This window comes from Orussus abietinus, unplaced genomic scaffold, assembly GCF_000612105.2.
Source record: "Orussus abietinus isolate OABI.00-Male unplaced genomic scaffold, Oabi_2.0 scaffold40, whole genome shotgun sequence".
Classification (NCBI taxonomy): Eukaryota; Metazoa; Arthropoda; class Insecta; order Hymenoptera; family Orussidae; genus Orussus; species Orussus abietinus.
Genome location: NW_019394244.1, coordinates 463,782 through 484,499, shown reverse-complemented (window position 1 = coordinate 484,499; position 20,718 = coordinate 463,782). Strand labels below are relative to the sequence as shown.

The following is a 20,718-nucleotide window of genomic DNA, read 5'->3' as shown; positions in this document are numbered from 1 at the left end:
GTCGGCTATTTTCTTGCCTTTGGAATTTTCTCGTTTTCCGTAAATCCTGAACCTGAATCCTTTTTTACTTTTTACGTGGCAGACAGTAAAAAATCAGGAAGCACCTAGTAAAAAATAGTAAAGATCTTAAATTCTCCCTAGAAACGCAAATGCGAAACGCGAATTTCGTCGGCTATTTTCTTGCCCTTGGAATTTTCTCGTTTTCCCTAAATCCTAAACCTGAATCCTTTTTTACTTTTTACGAGCCAGACAGTAAAAAGTCAGGAACCACCTAGTAAAAAAATAGTAAATATCGTAAATTCTTTCCAGACACGTAAAAGCGAAACGCAGATTTCGGAAATCGTCGGGTATTTTCTTGCCCTTGGCATTCTCTCGTTTTCCCTAAATCCGAAACCTTAATCCTCCACAGGGTCTGCCAGGATAATAAAGGACTCGTCCCGAGGTCCATATAACTGCCAGGACTAAACCCGACACCCGTGCAAAAGTGGCAGCGGGTGTCGGGAGTCCTGGGAAGAGGAAAAGAGAGAGGACGCCATTGACAAAACTGTGTCATCCTTGTGGGCAATAAACCTTCCCGAAGGTTGGCGCAATTTATCTCGCTTCCGTTTCGTCTCGCCTGCGAATCTCTTCGAGTTTCCTTCGGTTTTCCCTTCCTAGGGGAAAGGAACTAGGCTTTCGACCTATTGACCCTTTTGTGTCTCCGAGGAACGAAGGAACGGGGCTCCGACCCATTTTCGTATTTGTCTCGAGACTCTGCCGGAAAATGGGGCAGTGGAACTCGAAATTTTGGAAAAATTCGATTGGATCGATACCATTTTTATATTATACGATTTTCGGTACTTGTACCATGGGATATGGTTATTGTAAGGACAATTAAATTTATTGGTCGATTATATTAATTATTTGTCTCGAGACTCTGCCGGAAAATTTTGCCAGTGGAACTCGAAATTTTGGAAAAACTCGATTGGATCGATACCATTTTTATATTATACGATTTTCGGTACTTGTACCATGGAATATGGTTATTGGATGGAGAATTAAATTTATTGGTCGATTATATTAATTGTCTCGAGACTCTGCCGGAAAATTGGACGGCGGACTTTGCCGCAAACTAGGCATAGGAAAACATTCGGTTAAGTCGATAAAATGGCGTGCCTCTTCATTTCCCTGGTTTTCCCCGCTAATAGGGATTCCTGAATTTCCCGGGGAAAATTCAACGCGACCATCTCGCGATATTTCCCGGGAAATAAACGGGTTAATAAGTCGGTGTCGGAACGGCGCCATGTTTTTTCTGGCCGCGCGACAACTCTTGATATCTGGCGTCTCTTTAACCCTTTTATGTCGGTTTATTGACTGGGAACAAATAATCAGAGACACGGAAACCCGGGAAAAATACCCGGGGATAATGAAGAGGAATCCTCCCGGTCGGAATAAACTTTGTCGCAATGAATTTTCAACCCCATGAAATTTTTAATATTTAAAAAATTTCTGTCACTTTTTATTTTCTTAAATTCCCTTCCTCAAAGGGTTAACGCGCAGCATCCCAACTCGGAGATGGATCCTGAAAAGGGAAACTCAAAGCCGGGAAAAAGGGGGGAAAATGAAGTTATTTCCGAAGAAACTGTCGCGTGTTACTTATTTAGATGGAATTACGACTTCCTCCTCGGTAAACCGTACGGGGGGAAACTTCTTTAACGAAGCGAAGTCTTGTCGAAAGTTTGGAGAAAAATTGCCAAAGTTCCCGACAATTGTATCAACGAAAAGCTCGTTTAACGCCGGGATAATATCGCGAACGCTCGTTACATTGTTTGTACGACCTGGGATGGGCTTAATGTTTTAACAAAGTCACGTTTGGGCGATATTATATTTTTCTTAACTTCTTTTAAGGTGATATGAAAGGGTCATTCTATATATATGTATCGATATTAGATTTAATTTTTGTCATTGAAAAAATTCATTGTCTTCGAGGTACTTCAAGCAATTAGATTTTTTAAAGTTGTTTCGTTAAGGTGATATGAAAGGGTCATTCTATATATATGTATCGATATTAGATTTAATTTTTCTTATTGAAAAATTCATTGTCTAAGAAGTTCGGTGGTTACTTCGAGGTATTTCAAACAATTAAATTATTAAAAGTTGTTTCGTTAAGGTGATATGAAAGGGTCATTCTATATATATGTATCGATATTAGATTTAATTTTTCTTATTGAAAAATTCATTGTCTAAGAGGTTCGGTGGTTACTTCGAGGTACTTCAAGCAATGAGATTTTGTAAAAAGACTTTAAAAATGTGAATAAATGTATATCCAGGTGGGAGGGTCGGAATTTCATGAATTTCTTGAATTTCTTGAATTTCTTGAAATTATGGGGGTGGAGGCACTTAAAATTCAACACACCCCAAATTGTCGTCCTAACTGGCTTGACAAGCGGATGTGACAAGATGGGAAAAGCCGGCAGCACTTCTCGTTAATGCTGAATAAACATTTCGTTACGCCGCCATTGTTAGGTCGTAATATGCAATGATGATGTGCCTCGAGTTACTCGATCGCGTCCGCCATTTGCAGGCTGGACAAAAGTCTGAATTGGGTTATTAGACATGTTAATCAGACGGGTGTGTCGTGTCTGAATCGAATGGCCTGGGGTCGAGGAATTTTGGAAAAAAGAATACATAAACTGTTATTAGGATATTATCACTACAAAATTACGGGAATAAATGCTGAATGCATTTTAGCTTAATAAAGTCTCGTTTGGAAATTCAGTTTACAGTCATCTTTTGTGTTATATGTTGATCGGGCCATGTTTGTTTATGAAATTCAATGTGCCGACGCACGTGGCCTGGGGTCGAGGAATTTTGTAAAAAAAAAAAAATACATAAACTTTTATTATGAAATTACCACGAAATAAATGCTGAATGCATTTTAGCCCTCGCTTAATAATGTTTCGTTTCGAAATTGAGTTTCCAGTGATTTTTTTCATGTTATATGTTATATGTGCCCATAATTATGAAAGTGGTCTAAGTCAAAATTAAGAAAAAAAATGAGTTTATCAATTATTTCACGCCACATTATTTTAAACTAAATTCAATGTAATTTCGAAACAAAAAATATATGATTTAAACCACTTTCATAATTATGGGCACATATGCAATTTTATGTTATATGTTATATGCTGATCAGGCCATGTCCGTTTATGAAATTCAATGTCGAGGAATTTTTGAAAAAAATACATAAACTTTTATTATGAAATTACCACGAAATAAATGCTGAATGCATTTTAGCCCTCGCTTAATAATGTTTCGTTTCGAAATTGAGTTTCCATTATTCCGATTTTTTTATGTTATATGCTGATCAGGCCATGTCCGTTTATGAAATTCAATGTGCCGACGCGGAGGGATGTCCACATTCGAGGCCGAGAGGTCGGCGGCGCAAAATGTAGCCAGTAGAGGATTGAATAGACGCGAGCGTGTTGGGCATTGTCCGGCATAACTAAAGGAGGGTCCTTTGTGATTTACGACGTTACCCCGGAGGGTCGCAGTCGTCGGCCCGACCGGACGATTTATTTTCACATCGGCGATGTCGACCTGGAAACTCCCCTTAAGGGGGCGACCCGGTTAGCGAGGCACCTTCGCCGCGCACTTAGGGATGTTAGGACATCCCTATATCAGATAATTAAATTGACGAAAATAAATAGTATATACGTACTATTATTTTTGTCGACGTAATCGGATATATGTGCCCATAATTATGAAAGTGGTCTAAGTGAAAATTAAAAAAAAAAAATTAGTTTATCAGTTATTTCACGCCATATTTCAAAGGAAATTAATTCAATGTAATTTCGAAACAGAAAATATATGACTTAGACCACTTTCATAATTATGGGCACATATGTATACTGTGGAAAGTCCCCTTAAGGGAGTGACTCCGTTAGCGAGGCACCTTCGCCGCGCACTTAGGGATGTTAGGACATCCCTATATCAGGTAATTAAATTGACGAAAATAAATAGTATGTACGTACTATTATCTTTGTCGACGTAATCGGATGTATGTATACTATAAAAAGATGAAGAGTTTATTATCAATGCCTTGGAAACTCCCCTTAAGAGGGTGACTCCGTTAGCGAGGCACCTTCACTTCCCCATTAGGGATGTCGGTACATCTACGTAATGAAAATAATTGATACGCTCATGTAAATAGGGACTAGGTGTGTATATACGACACTTTCATATCACCTTAAGTCGTTCGCAGGATATTGTTTCCTTAAGGGCCAATAAAGGTGGCCCCGACGTTGAAAGAGAAAAGAAAAGCAAAGAGGGATGGAGAAAATGACAATAACGGCGACAGCCGGTGAAACAATTACCGAGCATCATTTTTCCCGGGGAATAAATGGCGGGACAATCAACGGGCATCATTTTGCGGTGATAAAAGGCGAAGAAGGTACGACCGAGAGACAATTATCAGAGGTCGTGCCTTCTTTGCAGTTTCGCCGACCGCGTCGGCAAAATAACGCTCCTGAAAGTTGGGCAACCCTTTGTCGGCAGCCGAATAAAAAGGAGGGAAATGGGAAAAGCGGGAAGGGAGGGTAAAAACGACCGCGGAGAACTCTCCCGACCGTTTTTCCCTCCCCCGATTTATTTTTCTCGCTTTCCTTTGACGCCCTTGTGACCAGCCTTTCGGCCGTGTTTTCCGTCGGATAAAGCGGAGGGAAAAGGGAAATAAGTGTTATCAGCTAGGAGCTACGATTGACGGGGAAACCTCCCACCTGTGGTGGGTTTCCCGGCCGGGAAATTGGTCCCCTCCTTTTTCCACTCTCTGACTTTTAAGGTGATGTGAAAGAGATTTTGTTTATAAAACTTCTCTGAATATGAAGATTTTTTATTAATATGAAAAACGAACATTCATGAGGAAATTGACAATTTTCCAAGTACAAGTTTCTAAGTGGAACCTCCAACGAAAGGAAAGTCGAATGTCTATTTCCTGTTTCAAATAATTTTTTTTTTTTATTAATAATAACTTTGCGGTCGCCTTTGACCACATTTTGGTCACGAAGGGCAGTTTCCGGGTTTTTCGGCCGCAACTTTGAAGGTTTTATTTATATATATATATATACTGCCCCGAGAAAATCACGCGATTTGTGGCACGCAAGTGACGCACGTGGTGCACGTGACGCACGTGCTCTTTGCGGCCGCGACGAGACCGACGTCCTCGTTTCAAGTTCCTCGGCCAGCACGTGTCTTTGGATACCTCGACACATGCAACAACATCCTGGAAACCGGAAGTTAATCCCGAAAATGCATTCCCGACTGCAGATGGTTTCCGGCGACCTTAAGCAGACTGCAGGAAAAAAAAAGAAAAGAAGAGCCCCTTCGGATTACTTGTACTCCTCTACCGGGATTTGCCACGGCGAAGCTTTTCTACCTTTTTTTTCTTTTCTTTTCCTTCTTTTTCCTTTTTTTCCTTATACAGCAGATTTAACCTTTTTACGCGCGCGTATTTTTTCCTCCCGAGGCAGCAAAGTGGATTTCAGCCCGCGGTGCAGTTTATGGCTCGTAATCGCGGATATTTGGACGGGGATTGGAATTCGCAAAAAGAGAGCCTTTTTTTTTACCCTCCTTTTCTCCTGGTTTTTTTTTTTTTTTTTCCTGCGCTTTCGGTTTCCAGGAGGAAGCACGTCCTTAGGAGGAGGGATCCTTGGGGAATGGATTCTCTGTAAGGGCCCTTTGGATTTTATCTCTTTCGTGTTTCTGTTTTTTTTCTTTTTAATAGTCGGCGGAAAACATTTTTCTTTTAACCCCTTGAGCGCGGAGCCATTCGTCATATGGGCGAAATTCCTCTGACCGTGCAGGCGATATTCGACCAAACGTCGGACGTCTTTAGGCGCTCTTAATAGCCGAAGGGTTAAATAATATATTTCTTCGGTTAAATGCATTTTTATTTTCGCCATATATTTTTCCATTCCAATCCTAGGGATTTTTAGTAATTATTGAATACTTACATGTTTGATATATTTAAATGGTATATTATTGTTACTATTTTCGGAACGCTCGTAATTCCGTAATCTTAAATTCCTGGACTCGGGGAATCCGGTAACAAGTTAAATGAATTTCGAAGGCGGCTTAAAAAGTCGATGACGGGGCTTTAGGGCGGAAGAAGAGGGATCGCCATCTGCCTTATCTCGTCCCCCATGGAAACCGCCATGAGAACCGGCCGCGGCGTCTCTTCAACCTTTCGGGACCACCTGCGAGAAAGTGGCTCCAGCCGGTCGGCTCATCTTCCTCCTGGACCTTCTGGACCTTCTCCTCGCCGAGCTTTACGTTTTCATTTTCGTAGTGGGCTTTAACTTTATCCCCTCTCCCTCCGTCCCATAAATCCGAAGGCACGTTTGCTGAAATTACGGGGGGGAAAAAAAACACACTAATTACCTACGTAAATAAAATACGAGTGTTTACTAAAAAACCGCTTATATCGCTTATAATTTAATGCATCCGTAGAATATATATATATATGTATTTTTTTTTATTTTTTTTTAATAACATCTCGACATTAGGCTTGCGCGGTCTGCGCGCGACTGCTGCGGCGGCGTTGCCGCGTCCTCGGCCGCGCGCGGCTATATATACGGCGCCGCCGAGGCAGTGACTCTCATTAGGGCGGCGGCAGCCGTGGGAGGAGGACGGGGAGCGGCGCCCGGTGAGTGAGATGTCGCCGGTGCGAGAATTGCGGTCAATTATATCGTCCAACCGTAATGACGCGTAAAGGTAGGAACGCCACTCCGTAAGAGTTATGGTTATGCCCTCCCGGGTGCATCGAATGTGTAAACGGCTTGAGGGAAATGCGTTACAACTGCGAAAGAATGTTACGACTTGTCCCGAGCGTGGTGTATATCACCTTAGAAAAGGAAGAAGATAAGAGTGCACCCTTGGGGCTCTTTATGCACTTTCGAATCTTCCCCTAGGATATAATGATACTTGAAGAGGAAAAAAAAGAGTACCCGGAAATACGGTAACTCGATATTCAATTAGACTTACTCACTGTCTGGAGGGAATTGATAAGGCTTCGGTTCGGTGCACTCGCAGGATGGCGAAGGGCTTATGAAATACATCTCGTAAGGGATCTTACAGCTTATTTCAACGGAAGCCCTACAGACCATGGGGCCCCATAGAATGTAATACTCACCGTTAATTCCAATCTCGTCGATTATCTTCCCTAGAAATTCCACTTTCAATCCTAGACGTTATTGAAATGTCTATGGCGAGCATGGACTCGAATGTCGTATGCAAATGATTGAACGCGGAGCCATTTCGACATATGGGCGAGATTCCTATGACCGGGCAGGCGATATTCGACCAAACGTCGGCCCCCTTTAGGCGCTGTTAGTAGCCAAATAATTTAATTCGGGATGGCCGGGGGCAGTAATAAAGAAAAAGATTTTTCGTCCTCTGTTTATTACCGTGTAATAACCATTTTTTGGTACGCTTTACGGAATTTGGCGGATTTATCGCCGCTGTTTTCTAGGCGTCGCCATTCTTTTTAATCGCGTGTAATGTATTATGCAAACTGAATAATTCCACCGCGACTCATTAAATTTGCTAATTCGGTCTTTCTCGGGTTTCGCGGGTCAGTTTGCCTAATTGTGACAAATGCGGGAGTTGCTTTTATTGTTCTTTCCTGACCTACGACTTTGCCGAGGCTCTTTGTGCCTCTTTATTTACCTAAAGAGTTAAATAATATATTTCTTCGGTTAAATGGATTTTTATTTTCGCAGTGTAGAGGAAAACTTTCGTTTAATCTCGATTTCGAAATGTTTCTTCCTTTTCATATCGCATACCAGTCGAACACGGAGTCATTTCGACATATGGGCGAAATTCCTCTGACCGTGCAGGCAATATTGAACCGAACGTCGGGCACTCTTAGTAGCCAAAGGGATAAAAACTGGAGAATTTTCTGCGTCATAGGGATTTGTTGATTGTTCCGTGGGAACTCCGAAAATAAAAATAAAAAAAAAAAGCCTTTTGAAATCAATACCACGCCGAGTGAATCCGAGTCGGAACTGTTCGGTATTCATTTTTCATTTGCTCGGTGTACATTACACAGGGTGTTATTTCCAGTAAAAAAAATTACTCGCTGTTCGGTTAAATTATAAAATGTACTACCGGAATTTAATATATATCCCAGTTATTAATCCGAATCGTTTTCCAATTCGATAAGAAGTATTCTTATATTCATGACATTGTTTATCTATTTGTTTCAGTTAATCCTGGGCCTATCCGATGGAGCCGTTCTCTGAGGAAGGTAATTCCCTGTTTATGATTAAAGGTATGTGAAAATTGTGATAAGAGATGGAGGGGCTCTTCTTTTTTTATTGCATTGAATAAATCTTCTGGGGGCGGGAAAAATTGATAATGGAGCGCTATGGACCCATAAGGGCGTCCGACGTTTGGTTCAATTTTGCTTGCACGGGCTGGCGAAATTCGCCCTTACGCCAAAAGGTCTCAGCTCTCGAAGGGTTAATATTAATGCCATTTCTCGCGAGTCCCTCGGGAATTCTTCTAGCCGTTAAGTGGCATTATCGGTCACGACTCGAAGTTGATTCTTTAGTCAGAGAAAGTCATGGAAGTTCCTCTTGGAGTCCATCGGTGGAGTCGTCAGAAGAAGTAATGGCGGGAGTAAAGTTTAAGCTCCGAACGCGCCCTAAGAAAAAGCTGTTAAATAAAACTAGTACAGCCCCGGAGTGCAAAGTTAGGCTTAAATGGAAGTTAAACACCTAGGGCAACTGTAAGGGGTAGCTGAAGAAAAAGGACCTGGAAATTCTAGCTCTGCTTCTCATTGCTCCATACCCTGACGAACAACATTCAAGTTCCCTCCGGACTTTCGTTAAACAAAAAGGACCGAAGGAAATGTGTCCGAAACTCTTGACTCCAAAAGCGAGCCCGTTAATTGCACGCGGGAAAAGATTTTCTTGAATCGTTCTTTTTTTTTCCTTCAGTACGGAGCTCTTTCGACATATGGGCGAAATTCCTCTGACCGTGCAGGCGATACTCGACCAAACGTCGGGCGCTCTTAGTAGCCAAAAAGTTAAATAATTTATTTCTTCCGTTAAATGCATTTTTATTTTCGCAGTTTAGAAGGTAACCTCCGTTAAATCTCGATTTCGAGGTGTTTCTTCTTTTTCATATCCCATACAAGTCATCGAGTAACCCTTTGAACGCGGAGCCATTTCGACATTAGGGCGAAATTCCTCTGACCGTGCAGGCAATATTCGACCTAACGTCCTTAGCCGAAGAGTTAAGAATGCAGTCCCTCGATTATGCGCGTCGGCAGTACTTTTACATTGTTACTACGGTTATGTACTAAACATGTACGAACTTTGTAAATATCTTTAAGAATGCTGCGCATTCCCATCGCGATGTGCAGCGCAGCATAACGCACCGCGCATTTCTCGGAGAGGAACTAGTGCTCTTATCTCGCACAATGGCCGTAACGCGGTATGCGCCATTACATTTATTGAAAAGCAATCGGCAACGCGAAACAATGTTAAGTGAGCACTTTCGAGTTGCGATACTAAAATTCCCCTTGAAAAATTATATTTAAAATCATCGCTCTTGTTACATATTTTCCTTGACAATATGTTATTATTTTTCAATCTACTTGTGTATAGGGTAGTGTATATTGAGGTGAGGTTTGATTGAGATTGCTAGTGTTGTGTAATTTTTTTTATTTTTTTTTTTGGTTGTTTAATATGCCCGCGGAAACTTATCAAGCGGAGTACCAAGATGGCCGCCGTTATTAGTTACACAAGTAGACGTCACTTTTTCAGATTAATTCCAAAGTGCGCGACTCTCGTGTCGTGGTCGCATCTTGGAAGGGGGGAAATGCGAGTTTAGGGAGGGGAAAAAAAAAAAAATGATTCCGCTTTGCTTTTGAAAAATGATATAAAGAGTCCTTTCTTTGCCCTCCTTTTGGCAGAGCCCCCGGTGATAAATTAGTTTCCTCGGCTTTTCCTTCGGGAGTTTAACCGAAACACCGTCTGCAATATTCATGGCGATTCATTCTTTGTTCCCTGATGAAAATTTCAATGCACGCCGAGGAGAATCTCGTCTTTTTAGCCCGCCAAAGAGATTTTACAAGGGCGCGGCTTGGCAATTCTAATTTTCGGGGAAAACATGGCGGAGAGTATATTAGGCACGCTGTTGGATATTATTAAAAATGGCCAGAGGTTTACGGATTATTAATTAAGATATTCCCATGGCACACTTTTTAACTGAATATTTTTCTGGTTCGTGAAATAATATATAAACGTATTGTTGTACTGTGCAAATGGCAAAGCGATGAATTTTTTTTTGGAATGGTACCATGGAAATGTTATGTTAACTCGGAGAATAATTATTTAATTCAAATTCTCATAATTCGGAATAAATGTTGCATATTCCTTTCAAAATTTTCAGCCAATAGGCTCTTATCAAGTTTTATGGTATCGCGGAAATTCACAAAAGCCCTTGCAAAATATGTATCAGTAATGAATTTTATTATTTTCTGTAGAAATAATTAATTTACGTAAATTTTTTATTATACAGAAAAAGGTTGTAAAAATCGAAGGTTACATATTCCTTCGAAATATCGCCAGCCAAAAGGCTCTTATCAATTTGAATGGCACCTCGGAAATGCGCAAAAGACGGCGAAAGAGCTCTTCGACTTAGGAGCGGCTCTCTTTTTCGCGCACCGGAAATTCGAGCATATGATACGCTTGCAAGTTTATTCGCGGTTGGAGGGGCTCTTAGAAGGTATTGAAAGATGCTGCGAGACGTGCATAAAACGTATCGACGTTTCGGTAGAATGTCAGGTCGCCTCGTGAAAACAGGAGCGGGCTCTTTGCCGGGATCAATATCTCAAAGACGTCACTGTCTTGCCGATACTTCCGTCCAAGTTTCGAGGACGAGGACACACTTCCACCACGTTGAAAAGATCGAGGAAAATATTTTCCCACTCTGCGGCACTTTAAATCACGCACCTGACCTCTTCTATATTTATTATGAATTTTGTAAGCGCACTTGACATTTTCTGTTCGGGGTTTTAATTTCTTTATGGTGGGTCTTGTGCTAGTAAGAGCGCCTAAAGGCGCCCGACGTTTGGTCGAATATCCCCTGCACGGTCAGAGGAATCTCGCCCGTATGTCGAAATGGCTCCCTGTTCATGGGGTCAAATCCTCTCAGAAATTCATAATAAATATACAAGAGGTCAGATGTATGATTTAAAGTGTCGCAGCGTGGGGAAATATTTTCCTGAATCTGTCGAGTACTACTATGCCATTTGGCTATTAAGAGCGCCCGACGTTTGGTCGAATATCCCCTGCACGGTCAGAGGAATCTCGCCCGTATGTCGAAATGGCTCCGGGTTCAAGGGGCTAAATTAAATAGAAGGTTGCGCTAAAGCACCCTTTATTCGGTCTTGCAGATATTTGCGGCTCTTGGATGGATGGTTTAGACCAGAGTCGAACTCGCCTCCACGAGCCGAGATAAATCTCCGGCCTCGTTTGGTCCTGCCGAACGAATCGCTCTCCTAATCATCCTCGGAAGCTGCTTTTTTTTTTTCTCCCCCGAGATCCATGCAGAAGAATTGCAAGAAGTCGGAAATTCGAGGTCCGATGAAAGTGCACAAACCGCGCGCCAAATACCGCAAGCTGGAGACGGGAATTCCGCACCTGGGAGCGAGCGGAAACTGATTACGAGTTGGGCGATAAAAAATAGGTATTGATAAAGGATTTCTTTTAAAACTGTATACAGCGTTTCGGTACGCGGAGATACAGTGAAATTGTAATTTCAAAAGCAATCTAAAATTATAATCCATCTTCGGTAACTATTATAAATTCCGCGGTTAACTCTAATCGAGCGTTAAGTAATCCTCGGTTAAGGATTTTAATTTCTGTAAATTGGAGTGAAATTATAATATATATATATTTTTTTTTACAGCGTTAGAGAGGGAGAAACCAGGAAAGCAGCCTTGTCCTTTCTGGAAACGAGAGAAGAAACGTCTGACTAATTTTAGATGACCGACTGGCGCCAACAGGACAGCACCAGCGGAAACCATTGACGGTACATTGTTAAAATTATCCCTGAGGTCCGGATTGGATTTTTAGACTCGAATCAGCAGAAATTCATCGTAAATTCATATTTTAATCATTTCTAACTCTCCTTACAACCCTGCTAAACCGTGCAGTGGAGTCCTTCCTCTTGCCTGCAAGATTCCTGGAAAGCTCTGTAGGGTATATTAAAACAAGGAAAAAATCCTGGAAAACTCTATAATGTATGTTAAAGCAAGGCAAAATTCCTGGAAGACTCTATAATGTATATTAAAGCAAGGAAAAATTCCTGGAAAGCTCTGTAGGGTATATTAAAGCAAGGAAAAATTCCTGGAAAGCTCTATAGGGTATATTAAAGCAATGCAAAATTCCTGGGAAGCTCTGTAGGGTATATTAAAACAAGGAAAAATTCCTAAAACAGTATGGATTAAATTAATGAGCAGTCTTAAGAAATTCCGAAAATCCGTATTCCAGTACGCAGGCGTCAGAAGATCGGCACCCCATCCGGTGTAGGATCTTCCCTCGGGATAAACCCTTGGAGACCAGCCCACGAGTCCCATGTCTCGTCCCTCCCCGGTGTCCGAGGACTCGCAAGCAGTGCCAGGAATCCTGTCGCCTGCCGAATCCTCGCAGGATGAGCTAGAGGGCCCGGACAAGGAGGAACAGGTGCCTCTCGCGAAAGCCTCGTGAAGGATCCCGGATGAAGGATCAAGAAGGGCCTTCCCCATCATCCAGGATGTCTTCAGCCCTGTCGATGCTGCTCATGTTGCCCTGTCTGGCGCTGGTCCAGGGCACCAACGAGGGAGGGCCGAACAGTCCGGTGTTCAACCTGGACCACACGGCGTTGGAGAAGAACATCGCAGCCATCTTCAACAAAGTAGCCCACAGTTCAGCGACAACAAAGCGAAGCGTTCCGGCATACGAAGCGCAAGTATCAGCGAGCACGACCTTATCAACGGCGCCCTCGCCGTTGACGACGACGACGGCGATAGCCATAAAGAACCCAATCCCCCGGGCAACGATGTCGCCGGCATTTCGGGAACTGCCGACGTATGTTCCCCCATCGAGGGCTTTGTTCACGCCGTCCTTGCCTCCGGACTTCCTGCACCCCTTCGCCGATAAGCCGACCTTGAGGGGGATGAACTTCGACTCGCACTCAGGGTCCAGGAGGCCGGTTCCTCCTCCCAGCCTGACCCCGGCCCACGAGAGGATCCCCATAAGGCCCCCTGACCTGGTCCAGGGTCCGGAGAAGCCCTCCACCTCCAGGAACAAACCCCTGAACACCCCCAGCAAGGAGCAGAAGTACGCGGAGCCGGAGGAACACGAGAGGCGGAACACCAGCAACGAGTACGTCCCGACCCTGCACTACCCGAGTATCTCCAGGATCCTCCTGGGGAGCAGCGGGAGGAAGCAGGACATCCCGGAGATCCTGCTGAAGCCCCTGTCGACGAGGGCCCCTTCCCAGTTGGTGCCCTCCGCGACCACCACGGAGAAGATCCTGGTCACCACGACCGTGGGCTCCACCACGAGGGCCCCGAAGACGGCTACTAGACCCGCCATCCTGAACCTGCCGAATACCAGGAGGCAGGACGACGCCACGGACCAGGGCCTGAGGGGAGAGAACGGCTTCAGGACCGAGAACATCGAGATCGTCGACACGGAGAGCCTGCCGAGACCTCAACCCCAGCCTCCGGCTCCTTCCAAGAGGCCGGCATCCGGGAACGACGTCGTCCCCCAGGTGGATACCCATCCCCTGGAGTCCACCTGGAGGATCGCATGGTCCCTCCACGTCTACGTCGCGGCCATAGTCTTCACCCTGATGGCTCTGTACTCCATATACAAGATCGTCAGGTTCAACGAGGCCTCGAACCTCCTGACGCAGTCCTACTTCCTGGCCGTCCACCTCCTGCTGACCACCGTCTGCACCCTGAGGTGCTTCCACCTCTTCTACGACGCGTACAACCTCGGCCATTCCCTCCCGGACTTCCTGTCCAGGGTGCTGATGTACCTCCCGGCTCCCCTCTTGTCCACCGCCTTCGCCACCCTGGTCCTCTACCTTGCGAGGTGCTCCGAGGCACCGGCTCTGAACAACAAGTTCCTCTCTCCCACCGCTCTGGTTCTCTACTCCACCGTTCACGTCGTCCTCTGCGTGTTCCTCCACGTGTCCAACAGGGTCCTGGGCTTCCAGGACGAGGCCAGGATCCTCCCCCTCGTGTGCCAGTGCGTCTACATCGTCGTCTGCGTCACCCTGGGACTCTGCTACATGTACGTCTACCGAGTCGTTCGCTCCCAGATACAATTGACATCCAGCAAGTCCGTGGAGAACCATGGAAGTGGGGATCCAACCACCATGGCCCTGAGCACGGCCATCACGACCACCATCGCCACGGCGCTACTCTTCATCCTGATGGGGTTCGTCCAGCTGTACGGCGTGTTTGGAGTCCAGGAACGGCTCCAGCCCTACCCTTGGCTATGGTGGGGGTGGCAGTTCTCGGTCAGGCTTTTGGAGCTCTCCATGTGCGGATTGATGGCCTGGGTCGCCAGCTTGTCCCAGTACCCCGTCAGGGAGAAGCAGATGCACCAGCAGTCGGTCCACTCCGGGTTCGCGCTCTTCCCTTGTGGGAACTCCACCTCCACGGAGAACATGGACGACGTTCTCTATCCCGCTATTTGTAGCACCAATCAGGCCATCCAGAACTACACCATGAGGACTGGGAAACAGGTCTACGATGATAGCTTCCCCTTGAACGCTCTCCCGGAACACCTGAACATCTCCGGGACTTTCGAGAGACACTCCATCAGGAAGTCCGGGACCATGGGCCACTTCCCACACGAGGGAAGAGGATCCCTTAATAGACACGGGAATGGGGTACAGACCATGAGGAACTCCGAGTCCAGGGGAAGGCATACCCCCGTCTCCGGGATGCACGAGCAGCCTCCTACCTCTGGGTCCACCATGCTCGTCGCGGAAGATGGATTCGTCAGGTTTAGGAGCCTGGGGTCTGAGGATGATGAGCTCTCGGACTCCCAGAGCGTTGCTGGGACTCATGGAAGGGCGAGCTCCCTTGCTGGAAGCGTCAGGTACGGAGTTCTTGATCTACAATACAGTAATTAATTTTTTTTTATCCACGGAGTTGATGGTTTTTATCAAATCATGCGTTTTGTACCTTCTTCAGGTACAACGCCAGGCACCCCGCGGTCCAGCATCAGCTCCAGCATCAGCATCAGCATCAGCATCAGCATCAGCATCAGCATCCTAACCAGACGCATCGGCAGATCCATCATCAGAGCCATCATCAGCTCTACAACAATACGTAAAGATTAGACCAAGGACCGCCTGACTGCGGATCATGTTCCTCGAATGCGGATTGTATGAACGGTGGGTTGTCCTTTATTGAACAATCTAGGGAATTAATACCAGCCTTTCATGGCTTATTAATAAGATAAGCTGTCGGTAATGAGACAGGGAATTGATAATGTGATTTTTCATTGCAGCTTTTTTTCCTGAAGAGTCAAGCAACGACCTGGAGGAGTCCTGGAGGCAGGAATTATTTTCTACGAGGCATCTGGGAAGACCCGAAGAACTATAGCCTGGAGAAGTCGCGGTTGACTGTAAAATACGTCGCGTGTATAAACATTTGGCAATCTCCTCCTGGGATGGCCATTAACTATTTTCTCTGCGAGTCGCCATGACGACGATTGATATTTATTTTCGCTCCAAGGAGGGAAAAAACTCATCTCGAGCGATTTCGAGCTTTGACTTTTAAGGCACTAAGTACTTAAAGAAAAGAAATAAGTTCCGCAAGAGAGCCCGAAAAGTATTGGAGAAGGACTTTAGGATGTCTCATCCGCAGAGTCGAAAGTGGTCCTCGACAGCCATCGGGTGAGACTTAAAAATCGAGATACATGAGAGAATAGGACTCCTCGGGGAATTAGGAAATTAACGACGAGCGGGGACTTTATTTTAGGGATAAACCGACACAAGTTATTTAATCTAATCACTCGATTTACTCCCATTTAAGTGACAAGTACTTTTGCCATCGATGGCTTCGACACTTGCTCCGAGCCAGCGAAGAGCATTTTCAAATCTTGCCACCCGTAAGCCCCCAACTATTCCTTGACTAAATAATTATTATTGCCTTTTGACCTCTTGATAGCCAGACTAATTACCATAAATGAATAATATGTAACGAATGGGGAAAAAAAAAAATTATTCTGTTGTGTCGGTTCATCTTTATCTGATAGAATCCGCGTCGAATGACGGAGTATGGCAGCTTGCGTTCGCATCGCTTGTCTTTTTCGATACAGGATATAAATATATACATATAAATATACACGATAAGAGTATACGCATAAGGAAATGCCCACGGGGTCCAAAACTAGGGTTCAGAGTTCCGAGCTAGAGGGAATTCGGGATTTCGGGGACTCGAGTTGATGAGTCTTGAAAAACGCGTATTGTACAGTCGATAGATAGTAATTTATCGCTTAGTCCGCCGATAAAAGGTCTTACTGAGCGTTTGAGCGTAGGTTAAGCCACTTATTTGTACGTTAAGTTATGCCTGGAATGTGATTAAATTATGGATACATATTGCCGGCCGCCGAGGACCAGCGGCCGCCATCTTGGATTTCTCGTAACCGACGCTTACGAGGACAATTCCTCGTTCGACTCGATTCGACACGAAATGTTGACCGGATTAATCTTTAGACACTTTCTGCGCATCTAAGGTACAAATTAGCTTTTATTTTCAAACGTCGAACGCCGTTTTACTCTCACTGCCGTCGAGGGACCGCGAGACCGCAGGATCGGTACCGTCTCTTCTTCTTTTTTTTTTATTCTAACTACTTTCTTCCTTTTGGGAGAAATTTTAACGCTCTCGGGTGAAGCATTAACCCTTTTGCTGGGGCAAAGTCTAAGGAAATGGATTTTAAGCGGTTGGGGCATTGAAATGACGAATTTATTTCGGAATTAACGTTTAATCACGCTAAGGTACGTTGAGGGAGATTTCAAAATGGCGGCGGCGCGGCGAAAGGGTTCACTGGGTTTTATTTCTGTATTCAAAGGTTCTTAAACGATTGTCCGTGGATATTTCACTCGCACAATGTGTAATATAACTCCGATGGAAGATATTTCTCGGGAGTATTTAAAGAAATGATTGTCAGGGGGATTAATAAAGGGAAGACGATCCGATTCTGCAGGCCGCGAGTTTCTCGAGAAATCTGCATTTACGGTTCTTGACACGTCGGAACATTTTTATTTCAAGACTTTGACGTGTAGGACAAGCCAAGGTGCATTTATCTATATTTTCTACGACTTGGATTTTTTTTTCTATCCCGCCTAATCGTCGCGTTTCGTTAGTTTCTTTCGCAATGGTCGTTACGAGACTTATGCATGAAGCGTTGGGTTGATGCATAAATATTGGCGTTTCTTAATACGTTACGCTACGTGTTAAAAGCGACAATACTTATGCATCCGATGGTATAAGGAGACATAAAGTCCATGCTCGGTTCCACGGAAAGTGGAATGTTTAATTGAATAATTCCATCGAGGAGGCGCTCTGGATTTCCATACATGGCGTTGTATCTCCTTATACTAATATTCCTGCTCTTATGTATATTAAATCATAACGTGGGCCTAATATCAGGAGGGGAAATGGTCTTGTGCTCGTATGTTCCTTCGTGAAACGTTTCGTACATTCGATAGTTTAAATAATATCCGACGTACCGGACTGAAGGGTCGTGAAAGTTCACCCTAGTGATAAAATTCCCAATTCCGAGCTGAGGAAATGTATTCGAAGGTACTTAGTCGCAAATGCGTTGTATATAATCCGTCTCTTTATTTATTACATATTTGGATACGAGAGCTGAGCATATCGGTCGATGTGCTTCAATGCGGAACTTAAGCTTACGCGTAAGTGTTAAGTGGTTTAAATTTCATTTCGATTCTAGGAGCATCATTCCAATTGTTTATATCGCGTTCCGAGAGAGGACGAATGTTTCAAGATGGCGCCGTAGATGGCGCCAGGTTTCTTTTACGCGAAAAAGAATTCTTCTCCTTTACGTTGACTCCTCGTATTTTACGCCCAGTTTAAACGATTATTCTTTGTTTAGTGAAAATACCTTGTGTAAATTGGAGTACGAGGCACGTAAATGTTCTTTTATTGTTGTCGCGACGTTGTTTAGTAGTTTTACTAAAGCAGAATTAATCACAGGCTCGTGTTTAATGCACTTTTTACCACGGTTTTGCTCATTTTTTGTTGAATTTTTTTTCCCAGCATGTTCGGCGAAATTCTTTGTTATATTTTGTCATGGTAGTGGTGAGATGTTAAACAATGAACATGTACACCAGTGGTTAGAAATAGTGAAATGAAGACGATTCGAATTTCCTCGTGGAAAAGCGTGAATTTCCATCTGCTATGTCGCCACGGTTTTACCATAGGTGTAAACGCCTCTTTTCAATGTTTCTTCTCAACAAAATAATTGTTTTTTATTTATATATCATTCAGTCAATTTTTTTTCCCAGTATTGTTTTCTTGTACTGTATGTAAAATATAACAAATTTTTTCGCGATTCGTAAATTCGACAGAGGCCCTTGTTTGTTTTGTATCGAATTTTGGCGCAATCGAGAACTCGTTAGAAACAAAAATAATAACAAAATAATTGTTTTTCCCTCACTTATGCATGATTAAGTTCCTTTTCTTGTATCGTATGTAAAGTATAAGAAATTAATCGCGATTCGTAAATTCGACAGAGGGCCTTGTTTAATTTGTATGGAATTTTAGCGTGTTCCGGTACTCGTTAAATTGTTTACACCGATAGTAAACCAGGATTAACGAATAGTTAGAGGGAAAAATGCGAAGTATATCTTCATCGGAATATGTAGAATAACTTATCTAGATACATTTTTACCACGTCAAGGTATCTGCGTAAAGGTACATCCTTTTGTCTACGTGTCTTGTATCTGTACCTAGATATTTAAAAAGTGTACCCTCCCGGTTTGTCAGAACAATTTCCGAAACAATGCCCGCGCGATTGCTGTGCAATTGTCATTTCAATTAGCAAGTTGTGGACAATTTGCAAAAGGTTGTCCTATTTTACTTGGGCAAATGGTACGAGGAGGCGTCGACAAGTCTGAACATATAAATATAAATATAAATATATCAAATATGATATATATATATACCGCGGATTTTGAAAATCGAAGACGTTGCGGAGGTATTTTCATTTTATTTATGAAAATTCCCGTTTATACCCGAGGATCATCTTTGGAACGGTCGATAGACTTTTGGAAGACACTGTGAATGCTAAATCAGAATCTGTAAAAACTGTATGATATCTGTACAAAATTAATAGAGGTGATATATATATGAAAATGTAACATCCTGATTGTTAAACATTCCCGGGGCTCTTCCTACGGCTAATAGTTTATTAGTTCTTCCTCGGGGTGCGTATTAAGGGGTTATACCACTTAGAAATTTTGAAAAAAATCGAAAAAAAATGTTTACGCCTTTTTCTTGAAACTGAATTTCTTTTTTTATTTTATTCCCGTTTTTTATGCAACATTATTTAACGAAATGGCTACGTGTTTCGCACGATCATCGATTTTCGCAGCGCTCCGGTAAATCGCCTTTCAAGCCGCCATTTTGGTAAATAAAAAAAATAGAAAAAAAAATATTTTGTTGTTTAATAGTGGTATGATATCTTACTGTACTTTGATTTGGATAAAAACGTTTTAGTTGTTAAAAAAAAATTCTTGAAAAAACGGAATTTTTGGGTCGGTCAAAGTGGTGTAACTCCTTAAAATCGAAATAAAATCCGCAGCTTGAAGGGTGAGCGACTCTCTCCTCGAATGACTCACGTCTTCGTACGTTCTGCCTTTTTGCATCTATATCTGTAAACCCCAGAACGCTCTCTTACCGTCTTTGCCATTCGGCATCATAATGTAACAAGTGGGAAATACCGAGTTAACCGGAGGTGGAGGAGGGAGTTTGGAAACGAGCCACCTTCCCCATAAAGATCGACTCAGTTTGTCCGTAAACTTCGAAATAGTCGAAAGTTCTTGATGAAAGCTTTAAATCGTCAGTACCAGACTGAAAAGATAATTATCGGTCTACTTTTTAGGTTGTAAAACGAGTATTTTTCAATCTGGCCATTTTTAACCGCGGTTAGTTAATCTCGGATTAGGAGAACGCGTATTTTTCTTTTAAAGGTTGGATTCGTTAACGAATGATTATTATTTGATATTGAGTGGAAATTAAGGTTTTTGAAATGTGCGCAGAAAATTAGCCGTCCTTGCTTAACTTATACGGAGTGGGTGCAATAAAACATTTGCTAGGAAAATCCCGACATTAGGCCCGAAGGGTGAATGACTTCGCAGGAGTGAGTCATACCTGGGCGAACCTACACCTATATCTCGCATCTGTATCCAGATGCCTCGGAGATGTGTTCCCGAACACCTTGCTCTGCACGCAGTGCATTACAAAGTGGGATCAGAACCAGTATTGCCAACGCACAATGTAAAGAATCCGGTATAATGGCTTGTTACATACCAGACATATTGCAATAAATTAAGAAATCCACCTTGGCAAAAATGACCACATCTTTACATGGAAGGTTTCAAATAAATATGCTTTTTTCCTATATTATTTTATTA

The 20,718-nt window shown here is 43.3% G+C and overlaps 1 protein-coding gene across 7 annotated transcripts in view; it reads left to right on the top strand.

The window, feature by feature from the left end:
• Positions 1 to 19,430, top strand: part of LOC105704383 (proline-rich transmembrane protein 3) — a 30,893-nt gene extending 11,463 nt beyond the window's left edge. For 2 of the 7 annotated variants that reach the window (XM_012433552.2, XM_012433551.2), the window contains exons 2-7: positions 8,244 to 8,284; positions 11,444 to 11,736; positions 11,959 to 12,081; positions 12,543 to 15,149; positions 15,245 to 15,447; positions 15,564 to 19,430. In XM_012433552.2, the coding sequence (XP_012288975.1) occupies positions 12,769 to 15,149; positions 15,245 to 15,386 (2,523 nt within the window). In that variant the 5' untranslated portion in view covers positions 8,244 to 8,284; positions 11,444 to 11,736; positions 11,959 to 12,081; positions 12,543 to 12,768 and the 3' untranslated portion in view covers positions 15,387 to 15,447; positions 15,564 to 19,430. Of the gene's footprint in view, positions 1 to 8,243; positions 8,309 to 11,443; positions 11,737 to 11,958; positions 12,082 to 12,542; positions 15,150 to 15,244; positions 15,448 to 15,563 lie in introns of all 7 variants that reach the window. The other 5 variants (XM_012433550.2, XM_012433549.2, XM_012433554.2 and 2 more) reach the window with 3 other exon arrangements.
• The last annotated feature ends 1,288 nt before the right edge of the window (positions 19,431 to 20,718 follow it).